The following is a 22,722-nucleotide window of genomic DNA, read 5'->3' as shown; positions in this document are numbered from 1 at the left end:
CCACAGTTCAAGTCCTGGACCTGGTGGCTTGCTTTCTCACTTCCCCTCCCTCTCTCACTGTCTCTGTCTGGTCAAATTAAAATAAATGGATGAATAAATAAAATCAAATAAATAATTCTGAAAAAAAAAAAAAAGAATTATGACGACTCTTTTTAAGGATCTTGTTTTTTATCCAGGCTAGGGAAGACTATTGAAGAGAAATATCCAGAGTATTTCTTGGACTCAATGATCCACTTATAAAGTAGAGAGGCATAAACACAAAACTTTCTCTGCATTTAGCAATACGAGTGGCCACCCTTGTTTTGTTGCACAGTAGTGCTGCTTAGACACATGTACAGGTCAGTTAATTGTGACATTAAACATGGGCTGGCAGGGGCTGGCAAGTGGCATGGGGGGTAAGGGTGCTGGACTTCTACGTGACTGACCACGGTTTGAGTTCCAGACTTGGCAGCTTGCTTTCTCATTCCCACTGTCCCTCCATCCCTCTCTGGTCAAATTAAAATAAATATTAAATAAAGTTAAATAAAATCTTTGGGGCCGTGGCACAGTGGTTAAGGCGTTGGACTCCCATATGGTCGACCACGGTTCGAGTCCCGAATCTTGTGGCTTACTTTCTTACTTTCCCTTTTTCCATCTCTTTCGCTCTGTCTCTCTCTGGTTAGCTTTAAAATAAATAAATAAATAAATAAATAAATAAATAAATGGGCTGACATATCAAAAGCCAGAACAAACTATTAGATCATCAGGAAAGTCATGACAGAATTTTGCATAGAAAAATACACAATAACTTTCCCGATATATATGATTGTGTTGTGATTAAATCTCCTCACATTTAGTTCACCTCTTCATAAATGTCATTCCTAGGTAAATAGCACATATGGCCAAGGAATCCCTGAAAGTATGTTTTGGTTCTAAAAGCTTTGAAATCTCAGTTGATTGTTTTTAATCTATGAAACAAACTTTGAGGTGGTTTCTCCATCTTCACAGATGGAAAATGATGGCATGAAGAACCTGAAAGCATGCTTAAGCCAGTGGGCAATAAAGTCAGGGAATGGTGGAATACAGAACTCCACACACTAGACTGTAAGGATTCAATCCAACCAGACTAATCATGGACTTTTTAAAAGAACTCTTAGGTTGGGTCTCCCCATAGCCTAGTGAGTAGGAGAGCCAAATTCCACATGGCTAGCTGAGATATGAATCCTGGCTCAGTGGCCTATACCGTGCACATGTACCTGCATGTCCAAACTCCCAAGAGGGTGGAGAAATGGAGCAGAAAGGTTTGTCGTGCAACCACACCCCATCAGGAGGTACTTTCTCCTTCTCTCTTTCTGTCTCTGGTGAGAGCATACAGCCTCTGGCAATTAAAAAAAAAAAGTAAGGTTTTCTACCTTTCCCTGTTGATAAGCATCTCTTAAATAAATGAGCAGTAGGGATGTTCTGAATATTTGTCAGTGGGGAGCCACTCGGCTCACATTATCCATTTGCTAGGACTCATGCTTTAAAACCTGGGAAATAGTTGGGCAGTTTGAAGGACTATATTAAAGTCCATTGTACTCTTTCTCTTTTATTTCAGAATGAAATGGCTATTTATGAATTTATCCATAACTTTGTGGAGGTTTTAGATGAGTACTTCAGCCGAGTGGTAAGTCTAATGTCTAAAAAATTATTTTCTTCCTCAGCCTAGTTTTCTCAGAAATTGAGAAATTTCGAATCTATATTAAGAACACGTGTTAATCTAGAACTTTAGTAAGTAAAAGTTAAAATTCAAATGATGCCAAATTTTCTTTCTTTCCTTCTGGCTCATCCAAAGTATTACAAATCTATGTATGCTTTGATCTTTATAAAGAATGAGCTCTAAAAGACTAAGAATTTCTTACTTTTCTCTCAATTAATGAAATTTTATTATTATTATTATTTAGAGAGAGTTTTTTGTTTGTAGTTTTTTGTTTGTTTGTTTGTTTGTTTTGCTATAGGGCGCATGTGAACACCAGAGAGACAGAGAGAGAGATAGAAAGTTAGAAAATAATCACCCTCTGGTGGGGTGGCCACACCGTGATCCCTTTTTCTCCACTCTCCTCTTGGGATCTTGGGCACGCACACACATGCACCTGGCATGAGTTTTAAGTCACCAGGTCTGAGACTTGAACTGTGGTCAACTAGATAGGAGGCCAACTATGAAACCATTACGCCATCTGCTGGTCCTAAAATTTTATTATTTTGCTTGCTCTCTCTTCTCCTACTCTTTCTGCTTTCCTTCCTAAGATGCAAGTCCCTGTCTACTTTTAACATCATTTCCATCCAAACACATGCTTTGAGAGTCAGAAATCAACTCCCCTTGAGGAATATGTGAGTTCCTTTCTAACAGTTGTTTTTATTACATTTTAACAGCTGTAATGAAATATTTAAATGCCATATAATTCACCCATTTAAAGTATATAATTAGTTTTTAGTATTTACACAGAGCTGCACAACCATCACTATAAAAATTCTTAGGAATTCTTTTTTTTTTTTTTAAGAGATTTTTGCCTTAGAGTATGCTCACCAAAGACAATGAGAGAGAAAGCGAGAAATCACTGTCTCCCCCCCACACACACAACCCCCTGTGGGGTAGGAGAGATGGCCCTATCATAATCCCTTCTCCTCCATTCTCCTTTGGGGATCTTGGGCATGCCAGCACTCTCACCTGGTGTGATTTTCAAGCCACCAGGTCTGGGATTTAAACCATGCTCGACCATGTGGGCATCCAATGATGTAACCACTATGACATCTACTGGTTCCAGGAATTTTTTTCTCCCAGGCAAGATGGCCATACCACAGTCTCTTCTTCATTCTGCTCTTGGGATTTGGGCACACATGCATGATTTTCAAGCTGCTGGGTCCAGTGCTAGAACCATGGTTGGCCATGTGGGAATACAATGCCTTAACCACCATTCCACTTTCAGGTCACAATTTTATCACCTAACAAAGGAGCATCATACTCATTAGCATTGATACCCCCCCCCAATAATTTTCCTCCACTTACTCCATCATGCCTTAGGTAAGCACTACTCTTTCTTTTTTTTCTTTTCTTTTTTTGGAGAGGTTTTTGCTATAGGGCACATGCGCTCACCAGAAAGACAGAGATAGAGAGACAGAAAGTGAGAAATCACCCTCCAGGGGGAATGGCAACACCACAATCACTTCTCCTCCATTCTCCTCTTGGAATCTTGGGTATGCACACACACACGCACCCAGTGTGAGTTTAAGCCACCAGGTCTGGGACTCGAACCATGGTCGACTACATGAGAATCCAGCGACATAGCCATTACACCATCTGCTGGCCCCACCACTACTCTACTTTCTGTTTCTATGGATTTGCCTATTCTAAAGATTTCATACAGGGGCTTGCAGGTGGTGTGCTGGTTAAGGGTGCTGGGTTCCAACATGGTCAGCTGTGGATTCAGTCCCAGACCTGGAAGCTTGTTTCTCCTATTTTTGGGATTGTAGCATGCATACACATGCACCTGTGTTTCTCAAACTGCTGGGTCTGGTACTCAAACCATGCAGTCGTCCATGTAGGATCCAGCTGCCTTCACCACCACACCAGCAACTGACCCATTAACTTTATTTTATTTATTTCTCACATGAGAGAGATAGAAAAAGAGGTGAGGATTGCCACACCACAATCCTTCCTCTAGCCTCCCGGCCAGCCAGGATCACAGGTGCCAGCAGGCATCTCCAGCATGTTCAGGTCAACCAAGCCTCCCGTATGGCTCCATATCAAGGAATGCACCCTAATACCTGTGCTCTCATGGCTACGCCCATGTTTAACTTTTTAAAAAAGAATTGTTTATTTAATGGTATTTATTATTATTATTATTTAATTTGCTATAGGGCATGTGCACTTACCAGAGAGAGACAGAGGGAAAGTGAGAAAGCAGGCCTACAGGTCCAGGAGTTTGACCACAGTCAGCCTTGTCAGAGTCTAGCACCTTAACCACAATACCACCTGCTGACCCCGCTTTCTCAATTTCTCTCTCTGACAAGCACATGTGCCCTATAGCAAAAATAAATAAATAAATAAAATTAAATTAAGAATTATTTTTATTTCACTTTATTTATTTATTTGTTTTAGTTTGACCAGAGCAGAACAGAGTGAGAGAGAGAGAGGGAAAGTGAAAAAGCAAGCCACCGGGTCTGGGACTCGAGCCATAGTCAGCCATGTGGGAGTCCAGCACCCTTAACCACTACACCTCCTGCTGGCTCTATAGCAAAATTTTAAAATAAAAAAAAAAAGAAGTTATATTTTCAGCCCAATGCTAAATGCCAAAAGTGAAGTTTTATAAACTCCTTCATGGTACAGCCAACTAGCTTATCTTTTTTTTTTTTTTTTTTTTTGGAGAGGTTTTTGCAATAGGGAGAGTGCGCTCGTCAGACAGAGAGAGACAAAGAGATAGAAAGCGAGAAATCTCCCCCCAGGGGGGATGGCCACGCCACAGTCCCTTCTCCTCCATTCTCCTCTCGGGATCTTTGGCATGCATGCACATGCGCCCGGCGTGAGTTTAAGCCACCAGGTCCGGGACTTGAACCACGGTCAACTACGTGGGAGTCCAGCGACATAGCCATTACGCTAACTGCTGGTCCCAACTAGCCTATCTTTATTGCATTAGTACAGTGGGAGGGTATCAGACACTCTGGATTGAGGCATTGCCGTCTATGGTTTGGTAAGCCTTCCAGGTTGTTCTAATACATGCTAAAACCCACTGCCTTAGTACATGACGCTTACAGTCAGACATCTCCTAATTCAGGGGTTGGAGCTGGGAAGATTCCTAGTGGCCTACAATGTAGTATTATATATAGCCATTAAGGGATTGATGCCCTCCAAGGCTGGAAGAGGTCAAGAGGTCAGGCCATTCTAGAGCCTGACCTTGAGGACACAGAATTGAGACTGGCTTTAAAAATCTGTTAGGGTCAGGAGGTGGCATGGTGGTTAAAGGTGCTGGACTCCCACATGGCCAACCATGGTTCAAGTCCTGGACCTGGTGGCTTCCTTTCTTACTTTCCCTCTCTCTCTCTGTCTCTCTCTGGCCAAACTGGAAAACAATAACAATAGTACATAAAGTTAAATATATATATTTTTAAATCTGTTACCGGGGCAGGTCCCATGGGCCTAGTGGTTAAGGGAGCCAGATCTCATATGGCCAACCCTATGGTGCAAGTCCTGGCCCCTGTAGCTTGAAGAACACACCAGGTATGTGTGCACACATGTTCAATAAATTCCAATAGGATAGAAAAATGGAGAAGGGATTGCTGCAGGATCATGCACTTTGGGTTAGGGAAGCTTTTTCCCTCTCTCTTTTTCTCTCTGTCTCTCTCTCTCTGGCAAGCACATGTGCCTCTGGCAATTTAAAAGAGAAAATATATATATTAATATGATATAAAATGAATATAATTACATTATATATATATGTGTGTGTGTATATATATGTATATATATATATATAATCTCCCTATGTTAAAAAACAAGAAAAAGAAAAAAGATATATGTATTAATCATATATATACTCATACATAAATCTCCCTATGTTCATCACTTGGAGAGCACCAAAGACCAGTACTGTCCGTAAAGCTTCCTGCAGTGATACAAATGTCCTACGCCCGTGGCATCTGATATATCAGGCAGTAGCCATAGATGGCGCTTGAGCACAAAATGTGGTTAGTGTAGCTGGGAAATTGACATTTTAATTTTTTAACGAATTATTTAATTAATTTATTCATTCACTTATTTAAATTTGACCAGAGAGAGAGAGGGAAAGTGAGAAACCAAGCCACCAGGTTCAGAACTTGAACCCTGGTCAGTCATGGGGGAGTGTACAGTGCCTTAACCACCAAACTACCTGCTGGCCCCCAACATTTTAATTTTTAAAATTGTTTTTCATTAAATTAATTTTGATTGCCACATGAGATGATGGCTACCATGTTAGACAGCATAGCTCTAGCTCCTGCTTGTCTCGTGGCAAGCTCTCCCTTTGTTAAGACAGACTGGTTGCTGGACCCGGTGGTGCCACAGCAATAATGCAACTGGAGCCATGTGGAAAGGCCCTGGGTTTGCCTCTCAGAACCCCCCTGAGCACATCAGGCAGGTACAGGCATACAGTGGTCCTGGCCAGCTGGGGTTAGGGGTAAACTGCAGTATCAGGACCCTGTTGGGGTCTTGTGTCTATTGAGGTCACTGTCTCTGTGTCTCTGTTTTACTATCTCATGAAATAAATAAACTTAAAAAATAAATACAGACTAGTGACAAGTCAGGGTCTGTGATTCAGAGCTGGCCATGATTAGCCACTTTAAATCTATACTCACCAAGAATTATAATTTCCCAAAATAACAAGATTTTAAACCTGGGGAAAATAAGAAGTGGGTGTAAGCACTATCATTGCTAAGATTTTTTAAATTATGATTATTACATTCAGTAACTGAGAATAAATAGCACATTGCTGAATTACAGTTATAATTTTAGGGAGAGAGTCAGTGACCACATAAACCACAGAAGTAAAGATTAGAATTTAAACTAAGCCAGGTGATTATGCAGGACTTGGACTGCACTAAGAGGTGACCTGATTTGGGATCAAACCATAGCAAAAAGAAGAGGAAGAGGGAAAGAATACTATGGCAAAGAAAATAGAATCTGTCCTACTCCTGAGGAATGTTTTGCCATATAAACTTTATTTTTAGGTTTCTGAATTTTAAACATTCTTTCTGGGGCTATTTTCAATCTTAGAAAGTTTCCAAATCTTAAATTTAGAGATCAGTCTCATACTGTCTGGGCTGAGAGAATCATCTCGGCATCACACTTTCAAAAATAAAAAGCCAAGCCACTTCGCTTCAACGGAGGCAGTGTTGCAAGAAGTGAGGGCTGTTGCCGCTGAGGAAGCGTGTCAGGGTTTCAGTGCTGCATTCGACAAACCTGAAGTCTTTCCAGATATGAACTTGGTCCTGTTTACTTTTTTCTCTCTGTGTTCATCATCTAAAGATCCATTTTCATTGGAAAACAGTTAAAATACACACAAGCAAAAAGAAGGAAGAGGGTGGATACATGTCATGATACATTTGTCCATACCTATAGAAAGTGCAATGCAAAAATGAACCCTAATGTACACTGTGGATTTGAGTGATAATGATGAGTCAGTGTGGGTTCCTAGTTGTAATAAAGGTGCACTCTGGTGCAGGATATTTAGAATGGGAGAAGCTATGCATGTGTGGGTCAGGGAGGATATAGAATATTTTAGTACCTTTCTCTCAGTTTTGCTGTGAATCTAAAACTGCTTAAAAAAAAAAAAAAGTTTTTAAAAAGTCAAGACAAGGGCCATCAGGTAGAATGGTGTTTAAACTGCTGGAGTCACACATGGCTGACCACAGTTTGAGTCCTGGACCTGGTAGTTTACTTTTTCACCCTCTCTCTTGCTGTCTTTCTCTTGTCTCTCTCTGGTGAGTGCAATTGCCCTATAGCAAATTTTAAAAATAATAAATAATAGTTAAGTAAATAATTCTTTTTTTTTCCCCCAGAGATTTTTGTCATAGGGTACGTGCATGTACCAGAGAGGGAGACAGGGACAGTGAGAAGGGAAAGTGAGAAATCACCCTCCAGGGGGATGACCATACCACAATCCCTTCTCCTCCATTCTTCTCCTAGGATCTTGGGCATACACACACACATGCCTGGTGTGAGTTTTGAGACACTGGGTCCAAGACTTGAACCGTGGTCAGCCATGTGGTAGTCCAGTAATGTAACTGCTATGCCATCTGCTGGTCTCAGTAAATAGTTCTCTTTTTTTTAGGACGTGTGCGCTCGTCAGACAGAGAGAGAGAGACATAGAGACAGAAAGCGAGAAATCACCCCCCAGGGGGGATGGTCACACCACAATCCCTTCTCCTCCATTCTCCTCTCGGGATCTTGGGCACGCACGCACACACGCTCGGCATGAGTTTTAAGCCACCAGGTCCGGGACGCAAACCGCGGTCGACTATGTGGGAGTCCAGCGACATAGCCATTACGCTAACTGCTGGTTTCCCCAGTAAATAGTTCTTTAAAACAAAAGTCAGGGGAGGATCATCAGAAGACTCATCGCTTACTGATAACTCTGATTGGGCACATTTTCTTTAGATTGAACACATCTATGTCTATATCTATACAACTGTATCTCTATTTGTACACAGACGTGTATGTGGGATAATACTGTATATGTCATTTTATAAACTGCTTTTCTATTAATATGTCAGTACTTCTGTATCTATATCGTCATTTGTGGATATGCTATAATTTACTTAGCTAGTCTCCCTTTGATAGAGTATTACCAGTAATTTGTGCCGTTATAAACATCACCCAAACATCCTATCACATATCACTGCATCATTGTCCAGTTATTTCCTAAGGAAATAACTTCTAGAACAAAAACCAATGGGTTCAAAGGGCATGGCACATTGTTAAGGTTTCTGATACACATATCAAATTACCTATCATCTTGAAAGGTTGATTTGGTTTATTATTCCCTCTGCTTACTAAAGATGCATTGCTCTGACTTACAGAAGTCCTCTGGACTGCAGCCTGACTGTTTAAAAATCACAATCCCCAACTCAATGCCTTCCCACTTTCAGACTTCTACATAGACAGCAACAGCCTCTCCTCCTTGCTCCCAGACTTGGAGGCCAGGGCTGTAGCTCATGCTGCTAGGAGTGTCATGCCCCAGAGTCTCCCTCTTACCCTTGCACTCTTCTTTTTTCCAGAGTGAATTAGACGTATCCTTTTTCCGTACTGTTTTCCCCAGAACTTGGCAAAGCATACTCTAGTCCTAATCAGGTAAGTATCATGGGATAGGAAAATGATTCAGCAGAATCCAGAATGTCTATCATCGACTATGGCAAGACACAGGTGTGTGCAGGTATCATGCAGAGCGATCCTCTTTCCCGACACTTACAAAGATAATTCTTATTAAGATATTTCTTCCCAAATGAGCAGTGCTCTGGTAGTAATAGATAATAATAACTACTACCTATTAGTGTAATCCCTTCAATAGGATAGAACAGGAATTTTCAATAACATGACCATAAAGTTCTTTTTTAAAAATAATTATTTATTTAATTTTATTCATCCATTCATTCATTTTAATATGACCAGAGAAAGAGACACAGAGAGGAAGAGAGAAGGAAAGCGAGGAAGCAAGTCACCAGGTTCAGTACTCGAACTGTGGTCAGCTGTGTGGGTGTCTAATGCCTTAACCACCATGCCACCTCTGGTCCCTTGCCATAAAGTTCTTGACTGGACTTTTCAGTGCCCCTAATATAAATTTTCAGAAATCTTCTAGATGTTCAGAATAAAACCTTCAGGGTTGACAAACTAGAGGGCTAAAGAAATTGCCTGGTTTGTATTGATTATTATTTTTTTTTTAGGTTTTTGCCATAGGGTGCACGTGGTTGCTGGAGAGAAACAGAGAGGAAAGGTGAGAAATCACCACCCAGAGTGATGGCCATACCACAATTCCTTCTCCTCTATTCTCCTCTCAGGATTTTTGGGCATGCACACACATGCCTGGTGTGATTTTCAATCTGCCGGTTCAGGACTCAAGTTACAGTTGGCCATGTGGGAGTCCAGCACTTTAACCACCACACCACCTGGTAGCCCCTATATTAATTTCCTTTTATAGCAGAGAAAGTTCTCCTTCATTTCTCTTTCTCTCTTGTAAACCAAAGTATCTGAGACCAGCAGATGATGTAACGGTTACATCATTGTACTCCCACAAGTCAACCATGGTTCGAGTCCTGGACCTGGTGGCTTAAAACTCATGCCAGGCTCTTGTGCATGCGTGCCCAAAATCCCAAAGGAGAATGTAGGAAAAGGGATTGTGTGTGGCCATCCCCGTGGGGGAGATGATTTCTCACTTTCTGTCTCTCTGTCGAGTGTACACACCCTATAGCAAAAACCTCTCTCTCTAAGAGAAAAGACCAAAAAACAAAGTATCCAAGGACCCCCAATAGTAACATGAATTGCTTAGAATACTGCAGGCCTACAGATTTTGCAATATCCCACTAGGCTTTGTATGAATGCTCTGGAAGCAAATTAATTTTTTACCTCAAAAATCTGCTGATTGCTTGAAATAAAAAAAGGAGTCCTTTGAGAACACACCACACTTGAATCTAAAACAATCACATTAATTATAACAAGCATGTTTTTACATATGTACATATATATGTAAATAAACTTAGTAGATAACACATGAACTGTAAAATCATGTTTATTTGTTCATGTGCATGTTTATATTTGTGTGTGTGTGTGTGTGTAAATTAGACACCTGTGCTCACAACCAGTATGTTTGCATCTAACTAATATTCTGAGGAAATGACCATTTGCCAGTTATTCTTTGATAGGAAATACCATGTTGATAGACTTCATTTGCAGACATTCTTTAACTGGGGAAATCTAAGTGCCCTCTAGTGGTGAATGACCTAAATATATGATCCTTTTAACCTAGGAGACCTGAGACTAGGCTGTATGTATTAGAGTATCTTTTTATTCAGCATGCGACATTTATAACTGAGCCATTTATTTACTTTAAAAATATTTATTTCATTCAATTTATTATTATTGTCTTTTCTTTTTAAATTTGACCAGAGAGAGATGAGAGAGAGAATGGGAAAGTGAGGAAGTAAGCTGCCAGGTCCAGGACTTGAACGATGGTCAGCCATGTGGGACTCCAGCGCCTTAACCACAACACCACCTGCCAGCCCCAACTAAGCCCTTAAATCAGTTTAAACTAATTATCTTTCTACTTGTACAGGTGAGTAAAACAAAAATTCTTTTGATTTTAAAAAGCTAGCAGGAAGATAATTTGGGCCAGAAGATAATTTTCTGGGAGTACAGAAACTAAGGTTCTGCTTCAGTCTTGCCACTAACTAGCTGTGAGTATTGGACAAAGCGCAACAAAAAGTTAAATGAGAGAATTGACTAGAAGAGCTTTAACACTCCTTCAGCCTTAATATTTGATGTTGGCCTGACTCCAAATAATTACATCACCCAAAACAGAAAGGTCTTGCCCATCTAAATAATGAGAGAATTAGAGTGAAGACAGGTCTGTATCTGGACTAGTGCTGGGTTAGTAGGGGTGTGGCTGTGGCACCGTGACTGGGTTACTATTAGAGTAGCAGCAGGAGTGCTTATCTCTGTATCCCTCTGGTGTACAGTGTAAGTCCGTGTAATGAGCTCCGGTGTTCTTGTTTGAATTTAGTTGCTACACCAAGATATAGTTAATATATTTTCCCCTCATTTTTCCTGGTTTTCATTTTGCCCTCTCTGCCCCTGTGACCAAGCTGAGTATTTACTGTCCTTGGGAATTACTCAGGCAAATCCATCTGACAGATTAGGAATTTTACATCATTAAGAAAATGAAACTAAATCTCTGCAGATCTGAAAGTTTGTGTCTTGTTCCTGGGATAATTTCAATTCTCTTATTTTATTTTTTGGTGCACCTTGTCTAAAACACACTACAGTGGTCTGAAAGTGGAGCAGGCAGTAGAGTAGGGCATGTGCATCCCTCTTCTACCAACATTACCAACATTCTTAAAAGGCTACATCTTCAGCCTTCTGGGAAAAAATAAAATTAAACAAAAAACTGCTCTGCTTCCTACCAGTTGTTTGTTTTATTTTTGAGAGAGATATTTTGCTATAAGACACATCCCTTGCCAGACAGACAGAGACTGAAAGCAAGAAACCACCCCCCAAGGGTGATGACCATGCTGCAATCCTTTCTCCTCCATTTTCCTCTTGGGATTTTGGGCATGCATGCACATGTGCCTGGCGCAAGTTTTAAGCCACTGGCCCTGGACTCAAACCACAGTTGACTATGTGGGAGTCCAGCAATGTAACCATTACACCATCTGGAGGCCCCCCTACCCGACTCTTTTTAACTGGCACATGCATGTCCAGGAAGGACCTCTGCAGGCAAGGGAGCTTTCTTAAGGCTCTGCCACAGTTTCCTCTCCCACTGGGCAGGGCCACATGTCCCACATCAGCATTCTGGTAGCAGATAGCCTGGAAGCTGCCAGAGTAGGTGGCATTGCTCAGGTCTGCTGTACCATGAAAATCTCCCTAGGCTTTGGGAAGACTGAAAACAAGCCAGCACTTAAATCACAACCTGGAGCTGGTTCTGCCGACACTCAGAGCACATAATCTTTTGTGTGTTTGCTTGGGCTTAAGAAAGCCTTCCTTGTCAGTGTACATGGAATAGACATGATTTAAGGCCTGGTTTGGTCCAGCAACAGAAGACAAAGTGAAGTCCCAAAAAGTCCCTTACTTGCAGATTTTCCCCTTAAGTTTCCCAGAGCTCGCATAGTTCGACTCTAAGAAATAAGATGTGCCATTTACATTTCTCGTCAGTATTGTCTTGTTCTTCTTGTAATAAGACTAACATACAGAGCAAGACAGGTGGGATTTAAAAAGAAGTCACCTTAGCATGAGAAATCAAGACAGCAGTTCTGGCTCGGCTCTTTGGAAATCCTGCCAGTAAGCGGAAACTTTTGGGGCAGTGGTATCAGGTGGGCATACTGCCCCCTTGGGACAAAGCACATTAGTGACCTAAATCATTCATGGGCCGTGGATAAGCCCCTGTCCACACTTCACATCCCACTCCAATCATAGGGCCAAGTGCTGCCTGAGGACTCATGAAGCCTGTGCCTGTGGGAAAAGCTTGCTCCAGTCCTGTACCTTGGGAGACTTACTGAATTTCAAACTCCATGAATTAAGAAATTGTTTTAGGTGACAGGCTTCCCAAAAGATGCCTTCTTCTACAGCCCCAGGAGGCTTGCTATTCTCCAGGTAATCCATAATTCAGAGGAACTATTTCTTCTCCCCTTTTCTACACAATCAGAGATGGCACCGATGGTCAGCCCTGTGTGGGAGATATACATGACCCACCCTCAGCCCACTCCATCCCTTCCATGCTTCTAGGTTGTTTTAGTCAGGAATAGTGACAGTAAATAACGAGAAGCAACAGAGAGGGAGAAAATGAGAGAAACAGCAGGCTCATTGGACCTAGTGCTGACTTTCATATTTAATATTATATAAGCTTATATAAACTTTCAGCAAAATCACACCTGGGCATCTGTCCTGTTCTCAGAATATGAATGGGTCTTAAGGAAAATCTACTTTAAAAAGGAAAAGGTACACTCTCTCTCAGTGGCCTAATTAACAAGAGATAATATGAAGCCTACACGTGAACAGGAGACCGTATACTAGGAGGAGAGTATCTCTGGGACTAAGCAGACACTTCATGACAATCTTAAATACAGTAGTAGTCAATTTTCTGTGAGAAATGTGAAGTCAGTGGCTCTTGACAGCTTATATATTTTTATGGGAAACTGAATTGAAATATGAGTAACAAGAGCAAGTTTTCTCCTACTCTACTTAGCTGTATTAAAAAATCTTGATGAGCTAGAATCTTTAAAAAAGAAGGAAAAAAGAAAAAAAAAAAAAGTCAAGTGAGAAGCCAAGGGATCTGAGACTAAAGTCTAGAACTAGAAATTTTAGTTTCTAGGCTGGGCTCTGCCCTAGAATTGTTTTTGAGATTCTATTTGAGTCCATGTAGCACAATTTTCTCACTTATTAAGGGATAACTAGGCTACCATAGTGGTTGTAAAATACCATGTCGGAAGTGTGTTTCATGATCCAAAGATCAAAATTCCAATATAAGACCCATAAAGATTTTAATCACCTTAATTAAAAAAGTGTTTTCAAGTGGCACTAATATTACAGGGGCCTTACAATTTTCAGCTTCAGTCCACATTAAACAGAAACTCAGAAAGGCTCTTGCAATTCAAGGTCAGGAGAATGTGGGACTTTAGTGACTCTGGTCTTTGAGAGTTGGTTTCTAGTTTGTGTCAACCCCAAGCTCGGAGCCCATGAGGTGAAAGGAGTTGCCTGAAGGATCAGTCAAGTTTAGCAGAGCCTGAAGGTAAGGACACCTTCAGTAGTAGTCCTTCTCAGCTCACCCATTTATAGACCAACAATCTGGCCTCTCTTGTTTCTTCCTATTCCAGGCCTCAGGGTTTGTCTATGTTTATTGCCATGGGGCTTGACATACAGTGTTGTGGGGTTTCTTTTTTTTTTTTTTGCGGGGGGGGGAGGTCTCTCCTCACCTGGCATATGGCCCAAATACCACTAGTTTTGGCTTCTCCAGTATGCACTAGTTGCTCATAAACCAAATCAAGGCGTGACCAACAGCTGGACTCTTACTTTAAAGGAGTCACATGATTCCAGGGGGAAATCAGCTTTCAGGCCTTTGCCTCATATTGGATTTGGTTTGTGGTTCCCCCATATAGTACCAGAAAGCTGCATGATTATGTCAGGCTTTGAGCCAGACACTCAGATGGCAGGCGGTCACATGCCCATAGTACAGAGTGACCTCACCAAACAACTCGTGTTTCCAGGATGTTGGGAAATTCTGACCTGCCGAAGGTCCTTGTCCTTGCAATATGTGGCTGTCAGTGGTTGGTATGATTCAGCAGTAAATTCTGGTCTGAATGTCAAAACAGTTGGGCAGCTGCTTAAAGGAACATCTGAACTGCAGATCATCTATTCACCAAAGATGGAGAAGTCCTCAGAGCAGTTAGATCCCTGAATCAGTTCAAATATCGGGTTGTCGGAAAAGGCATGACATTTATTTTGCCTAGAAAAAATATGTCATGACTTTCCCGACAACCTAACAGATTAAAATTTAATTTTCTTCTATCTCAAAGAAAATCATCTTAGAGAATCGACATTCTGAAAGGCATTAAGGCTCACACTGTCCTTAGTGAATACACAGGGGAGCCTACAGGCCATTTTTCATGCAGCTACCTGTGCTCAACCAAGTCTTTCTGTGTACCTGCCTGACACTCCCATTTGGTCTCAAGTTCTAAGGTCTAGCTTCTGGGTTTGATGAACAAGTTTGAGTCAAGGGCCTAACATTCTAGACCCAGTTTGGCCATGGGACAAAGCAATCATCTATATAATTGGAAAATTAAATTATTAATAGATATATCTGAGTAAAGCCTTTTTTTTTTTTTTTCCCTTTCTGGGTCACTTAAGGACAGTTCCCACGAGCACCTGAAAAACAGTTTATTCTGCTGGAAGACTATTTGCACAGAGCTTAATGAGATATTAACAAAGAACCTAATAGAAACTGAAAAGTCACTCACAGGTTGCTCCATTCTCTGTAGATGTGCTTTGCTGAGAAAATACAGTATAGACTTTGAATCTGGAATTGCTGAAAAAACTCAAGTGGTAACAATTCACTTTACAAAAATCCATTTGGTAATTATAAAGTTGTCTCATCACCTATTTTTGAATGAAGTGTGTCTACTTGAAACAATCTGTCAGCTGTGTGTTTCTGTTTTCCTAACAGACCAGAATTACATTCTTTAAGTATAGATGGGAAAGAACTTCAGATATCAAGGGTAGAATTCAGAGACATTCAACCATTGTCATCATCTCATTCGAAATTCCCCCTTTTCTTTTCTCACACACACACAAAGGTTAGTTATGGTAGTCTCCCCCTTATCCAAGATAAGGGGGATACTTTCCAAGACCTCCAGAGGATGCCTGAAACCACAGATAATACAGAATCCTATATATTTTCTATTTTTTTAGATCTGATAACTGAACTGGCTACTAAGTAACTAACAGGTAGGTAGCATATACAGCACAGAAAAAGGGATGATTTGTGTCCCAGAAGGATAGTGTGAAATTTCATCATACTACTTAGAAGGGGGTAAAATTTAAAACTTAGTAATTATTTCTGAAATTTTCCATTTAATATTTTCAGTCCATAGTTGACCATGGACAACTAAAACCACAGAAAGCAAAACTATGGGGGTTGTACTCAAATGAAGTTGTTCTTAGTTTGCTAGAACATCATAGTCCAGCCATTATTTTCTTCTTCCCCCATGTCCTTTACTAACGTTCCAATGAGCCCCATTAAGCTGGGAGCCAGAAGATGGTACAAGGGTGAAGCCCAGCTCTGTCAGGCTGATCCACATGGGAGGGCTCTGATTTCATGTCAAGACCTCCCTGAGTAGACTGGCCAAGTGAATGTGCCCATAATTTGGGGCTGGCTAGGGCTGGACTGCAGTGTCAGGACATTGTTGAGGGGTCTCTCACATGGAAAAAAAAGTACGAATTTAGAAAAAAAAAAAAAAAAAAGGAAAGAAAATTGTTCTTTTAACATTTCTCTTAACAAAAAGACACCAGTAAGCTAAAATGCCCCCATAATTTTCAAATGTTTTCTTAGAACTATCCATTTCCTCTTGAAATTCAGAACCTTTTGATTTACTTGGGAATTGAGTCAGCATGCCTTGCCTTCCTTCTTCATCCAGGTCTCCTCAGTTATTTATACTCCACTCTGTCTGACAGAGAAGTCAGCTAATGCAAGACTGTAAAAGTATGTTTTGGAATAGAAGTTTGGGGGTTGAAGAAGGGATGAAGAGCAGTCAAGCCTAAACTCTAGGTCTAAATTCCAACTCTGGCATTTATTGGCATGTGAACTTGAACAATGGTTTTAAAGCCTATTTGCTTCTGGGAAAACTGAGGCTAGTATGAAATGTTTATCAGAGACTTGTTCAGAAGACTAAAATAATATTGAGTTGTAGGAAAAGTCATGACACATTTTTGCATAGAAAAACATAGAAGAGATGCGTCACAACTTTTCTAACAACCAAATACATAAAACACTCAACATAACGCCTAGAACATGAGTGTTCATCAAATTATTGCTGCTGTTATTATTATCTGGGAATACAGGTTTCTTTTTGAGGTCAGGTCATTCTCCTCTTAGTAGACTCCTCCCTTAGCTAAAATTTCATTTCTATGCCTACTTACCCTATTAGCTTAACTAAGGTGAGACTAAGTTTATATATATATATATATATACATGACGGTAATGGTTTTCTAATATGGACACTGGTTTTAAATTGCATTTTAGGAATTCTGTACAAAAAGAATCTTGTACTTTGGCTGATTTACACTGAGAAAATTACAGGCTAAGCCATCAGTTGTAACTTACTGAATGTTAGCATTTTTCATAGCTTTAACACTAATTTCCTTAATATGACCATAGATAATGTTTAATTTAGATAAAGTACACATCATTTTGGATGAGATGGTGTTAAATGGCTGCATTGTGGAAACTAACCGGTCAAGAATTCTTGCTCCTCTACTAATTCTTGATAAGATGTCAGAGAGCTGAATGAAGGACTCTTCCAGACAACATCGATTCATAGAAAATGTGAATGCCATGGAATACATCTCAACATCTGTAGCCTGAAAAGAATTTAGAAGATCACATTTTGCAAAATTAGGTATCTTCCAAAGACATTATAAATGCATTTCCCAGAGTACCTAAATGGAAAAAAAAACCTGAATTTTAAAATTTGCATGAAGAAGTTTTCTCTGAACTGTAGTTTTATTTTATAACTGTGAACATTTTTCCCACTTCTTTAAATTTTGTTCAGTACCTAAGGAATTGCTTTTGGTCTCTGATTCCTTTTGCAAACTAAATTCAGCAACATTATCATGATGGGAAGAAAGTATGGAGTTCACTATCAGCCAATAAAATTTTTAAATTGACTTAAACATATTACTTTGTGTAACATTGTTTTCTGAACACTTTTTCCTTAAAAAGTCTGAGTGAAATTTCCTTTTAAAAGCTTGACTATGATGTGTATCTAAGAAAGAGTGAAGAATTAGATTTTGCCTTTTTCCTTTCTTTACCTTTTTTTTTTTTCTTTATAGGTATGTGTGCTTGCTGGAGAAAGGGAGGGAGGGAAAGTGAGAAAGCAACCCCTGGGAATGACCACGCAGCAATCTCCCCTTCTGCCCTCTCGATTTTGGGCAGCGTGCATATGGTACCTGGTGTGTTTTCAAGCCACCATCCAGAACGCAAACCACACGGTAGGCCACATGTGATCCAGCCACATTAACCACCACGCCATCTGGCTGGCACCCCTTTGCCATTTTCTAAAAGCCTTTGATACCAATTTTAAGGCTATTTAGAAATTATAGTACCATCATTTATTAACTCTGTAAGAGAATGTTACCATCAAATAATGGTTTAAAATTAAAAGTCCTTAAAACTATGTTTTATGCTACATTTAAAAGACTTTGTTGTAACTAATAAGCTAGTTAATGAAACTTTATTTCAAAGTTTTAAAAATAGAATGCAAGACAATCTCTGTTCAGATTGGTGAGAAATCAATGAATCCTGCTCTCACTCCCCAACACTTACAACTTTATAACACCTTCACATGGTATGTCTTGAAGCAAACAATTAAATCACTATATCACCATACTAGAGCAATACCCTATACCATCCCTGTCCAGACCAAAACTTTTCTATATGCTTTTCTGCTCAGTCAATATATAGGACTGCCCTAGGTAAAAACATGAGTGTGTGCATGTAGAGGTGAGAAGACAGGGGCAATGTAGGAAATGGAAATTCAGTTTTGGCACGTTCAGATACTGTGTCATCCTCTCACATTCTAAGAATTTTCATCTACAACACTGTCCTCCAGAAGAGGAGATAAATGGACATTCTAGGAACTGATTATTCAGCACTGTGCTGGTTCCCCCTCCCCTTCCTTTTTTTTTTTTTCTTTTGGTGGTGGGGGGGAGTGGCCTTTCTTTTTTAAAATATTTTACCCTTTACTAAAAATCTGCTTATATATTTCAAAGTTGGTATCAGTGTAGACCCAGCCAATCAACACTGAATCGCGAAAGAAAACCTGAGTTGTTGTGGGTTCATTCAGGAAGGCTTCCAACCTGTGGGAACAATGAGTTGGTTGTGTGTGTACGGATCCACCTTTGCATTAAGTAGCCAAGGTCTGAGGAAAGCCCAGTCTTGATCAAAGTGCTTTGGAGGTCTTTCTGATACACATTAGTTGGGAAACACTGTCCTAGTTGGTAGGCACTTAATGAGTAGCACATTCAGGGAACTGCTGAAACTGGTACACCAGAAGTAGCTAGGGAGTGAACAAAATTAATTTTTGGGTCACACCAAAATAGTAGTTGAATTACATCTTGGCACAGATTTTAGTACCTTGAGAAAATAACAACAGTTTTTTAAAAATATAAAGTAGTTATTACATTAAAATACTTAAGAACTTACAGTAATTTGGAGACCCCAGCAGATGGAACACTTGACTCATGCAGATGGAACTGTAACGTGACTACCTGTACCGCAGGCTGTCATTGATGATTCTTCACACACATAATTTGTCTCTTATTGATCAGCTTTCCTTAGTTTTTGTGGAAGATTTCTGACACTTCAAATAGTTTCTGATTTTATAAGACTTACCAATCTACCTGCCATCACAACTTGGTAGACCAAGGTTCAGCAAGCTTTTTCTGTAAAGGGCAGACTGTAGTATGCTAGGTTTGTGGGCTGAACAGTATCTGCTAACTACTCAATTCTGCCCCTTTTGTGCAAACACAACCATAAACAATACATAAATGAATAAGCATGGCTGTGTTCTAATAAAATTTTATTCACAGACACTGAAATTTAAATTTCATAGTTTTCATATCATAAAATTAATTTTTCAACCATTTAAAAAATTTTAAACCATGCTTAGTTTATGGTCCATATAAGATCCAGTGGCAGGCCAACAGGTAGAGTGGAGATTGACAAACTGGATTCCATATCGCCAATATTGCCAACTTCACAGTACAAGTCCCAAACTGGTGGCTTGAAAAAACATGCCGGGTGCATGTGTGCCCCAAATCCTGAGAGGTGAATGGAGGAGAAGGGATTGCAGCATGGTCATCATCCCCCACCCCCGGGGGGATTTGTTTCCCTCTCTACTTTTCTCTGTATCTCTCATATGAGCACACAAGTCCTATAGCAAAAACATTAAAAAAAAAAAAAGTGGCAAGCCATGGTTTGCTGACTCCTGTGTAAAATCTGACTTCTGACAGACATATTAGGCTTAAATAATGTCAACATGACATACATAAACTGTATTTTAATTCTCTAACACTAGTCTAGATGGAAACAGGTCATACTTGTAAATATTACTATTATGCTTTATTTTATTCTCTTAGAGAACTGTGAAGCTAACAATAAGGTGAGACCTTTTTATTTTAAATAATTCATTTATTTAACTTCACTTATTTATTTAACTTCACTTATTTATTTATTTTGAGGGACAGAGCGGGGGCGGGGGGGCGGAGGAATTAGAAAGCAAGCCGCCAGGTTCAGGACTCAAACTGCAGTCAGCCATGTAGGAGTCCAGCACCCTAAACCACTACATCACCTGATGGTCCTGGTGAGACTATTTAAATGCTACCTCTGATTACACAATTAAGTAACATTTAATAGTACTCAAATCACCAACTATGGTGGGAGATAATCTCTTCTAATGTAGAAAGGAAATACATCTTTTAAACAGGTAAATATTAGGCGATTTCAAACATGCTCTTGGGGGACCAGCAGTTATAGTAATGGCTATGTCGCTGGACTCCCACGTAGTCAACCGGGGTTCACATCCTGGACCCAGTGGCTTAAAACTCACACCGGGCGCGTGTGCGTGCGTGCCCAAGATCCCGAGAGAATGGAGGAGAAGGGATTGCGGCGTGGCCATCCCCCCTGGGGGATGATTTCTCACTTTCTGTCTCTCTGGCGAGCTCATGCGCCCTATGGCAAAAACCTCTCCCAAAAAAAAAAAAAAAAATCTGCATGTATTTCAAAAATTTTTGCACCAAAATAAACTCATTTTAACACCATTTTCCACGAACTTTTTAAAGTCCCCTTGTACAGTCCCTTCTTCAAAACCAGAAAATAGCAGTATCCTGGTGGTTTTTCTTCACAGTAACATTTTAAGATCATTCTTGGAGCTTGGACTTACAAATTCCAGCAGACAGAATGTAAGTAGCAAATCTGGTATTTCAAATGTTCCTGCTGGCTGAGCCTCAGTAGGACACACTGCAAAGATGCTGCTACTTGCAGGCTGAAGTCCTATGGGAGGCCTGGGTTTGGTTTACCCCAACCTAAAATAGGCCAAGTGCAGTCACCATGCCGTAGTCCTAGCTAGATGAAAGGCTGTGCAAGGAGAATCCCAAAGTGGTGAGACTATGTCAAAAATCTCTCTCTCACATAAATACTAAAAACTTAAAAATTCTTTTTCTTCTAGCTTCCAATTTCCAAATTATATATATTTACTACAGAAAAATAAATTTTAAAAAATGTATTTGTTTATTTTTTAGAGAGACTTTGCTATAGGGCATGTGTGCTCACCAAAGAGACAAGAGACAGAGAGACAGAAAGAAGTCACCCCAGGGGAGATGGCCTCACTGTAATCCCTTCTCCTCTTGGGATTTTGGGCATGCATGCACACATGCTGGGGTCTAGGACTCAATCTTCTGTCAAATATGTGGGAGTCCCAGAAAAAAAAAATACATTTCTTTATGTAGTCATTTCAGAAAACTAAATATGAATGATATGAAATGAAAAGTATCTGGCTGAACTCTTAGGTCTGATGATTGCAGTGAAATAGTCACATGACACAGTTTTGTACGCTGCAAACATTTTAATGATTACTGTTGAGCATACATTTTGGAAATTTTTTACTTCAAACTGCAACAAGTTAAATAAATGTTTATAATATACAAAGAAAATACAACCAAAAGTAAAACTTGCTTTAAGTGTGCCTTGCACCTAGACCAGTGTTTTCTCCCCCCCCTTAATATATCTTTATTTTTAAGCTGCACAAACACACTTAGAAATTTGATCTTTATAGAATGGTATTTAGGAAATAAAAATATACTCCCACCTCAAAGAAATAAAAAGGTTGTGCATGATTATATGCCAAACAGAAGAGAGAACACTAGAATACTCTGATAGTGCAGGCATCGTTAAAAGGAAAAGAAAAAGCTTGAGATGCTTGTTAACTCTCTATGTTTTAAGAAAGCAGGATTTTGACCAAGTAGCTTAAAAGCCAGCAAAACAGGGACCAGTGATGGCAACTGTAGTGTATGGAGTATGAAATGACAAACTTTACACAAATACGCTGTTAGAAATTTACCAGTGAACACTGAAGATCTGGGAAGCTGCTCTTTGGAACAGTTAAGTGGGACCACCTTATTCCAGTCACATAAGCCCTTGTAAAGCAACACAGAGTTCTGTGCTATATGCTTGCTGGCTGGGTAGTTAAAGGATTTGTTTTGTCATTAGCAGCTAACAAACTTATTCCACATGTTCTTAAAGCCTTAATGGTGGAAAAAAAGGCAAGTGTCATTAGCGTGGAGGATCATACACTTCTCTGCACACAAACACAAGAGGCTTCACTAGTACTTTGAAAGTCTCTGATGTCTCCCATTGTACTTCAAGGCTCAATTGAGATGAAAGCCTTTCTCCATCGTAGCAGCTAACAAACGCTCTCTCATGATCTCCTCGGAAGAATATTCAGGCAACTTAAGATAATGCACACATGTGTTGACTGATGGATAGCTTGCATCAGTAGCATCAACCTACAGAGAGAAAGTGAAAATAATGACGGTTGTGAGTTTAAATATTTCTATCTTCCAACCATGAAGTAACTGAATTCCACCTGGATCCCCCATTAGCTAGTGAGTTTGTACCTTGCGTACAACTGTAAGCCTGGGATGCAGGTTGGCCAGTCCCCCTGGGGGTAGAGTTGAACAACCAGTGGTAAACTGCAGGAATG

At 40.1% G+C, this 22,722-nt stretch overlaps 2 protein-coding genes across 10 annotated transcripts in view; one reads left to right on the top strand and one right to left on the bottom strand.

The window, feature by feature from the left end:
* AP4S1 (adaptor related protein complex 4 subunit sigma 1) overlaps positions 1 to 17,629 on the top strand; it is a 40,327-nt gene extending 22,698 nt beyond the window's left edge. For 5 of the 8 annotated variants that reach the window (XM_014589308.2, XM_006152395.3, XM_014589306.2 and 2 more), the window contains 3 exons: positions 1,577 to 1,645; positions 8,764 to 8,775; positions 17,121 to 17,629. In XM_014589308.2, the coding sequence (XP_014444794.1) occupies positions 1,577 to 1,645; positions 8,764 to 8,775; positions 17,121 to 17,249 (210 nt within the window). In that variant the 3' untranslated portion in view covers positions 17,250 to 17,629. Of the gene's footprint in view, positions 1 to 1,576; positions 1,646 to 8,763; positions 8,837 to 15,655; positions 15,692 to 17,120 lie in introns of all 8 variants that reach the window. The other 3 variants (XM_014589309.2, XM_006152398.3, XM_006152397.3) reach the window with 3 other exon arrangements.
* Positions 17,630 to 21,570: 3,941 nt separating this feature from the next.
* HECTD1 (HECT domain E3 ubiquitin protein ligase 1) overlaps positions 21,571 to 22,722 on the bottom strand; it is a gene marked incomplete in the record, with an annotated part of 117,516 nt that continues 116,364 nt past the window's right edge. For both annotated transcript variants that reach the window (XM_027773407.1, XM_027773408.1), the window contains 2 exon segments: positions 21,571 to 22,525; positions 22,637 to 22,722. In XM_027773407.1, coding sequence (XP_027629208.1) covers positions 22,388 to 22,525; positions 22,637 to 22,722 — 224 coding nt within the window.

The sequence above is a fragment of the Tupaia chinensis genome, unplaced genomic scaffold, assembly GCF_000334495.1.
Source record: "Tupaia chinensis unplaced genomic scaffold, TupChi_1.0 Scaffold000350_1, whole genome shotgun sequence".
In the NCBI taxonomy this organism is placed as follows: Eukaryota; Metazoa; Chordata; class Mammalia; order Scandentia; family Tupaiidae; genus Tupaia; species Tupaia belangeri.
Note: the sequence above shows the minus strand (reverse complement) of the source record. Positions and strands in the feature narration are given on the sequence as shown.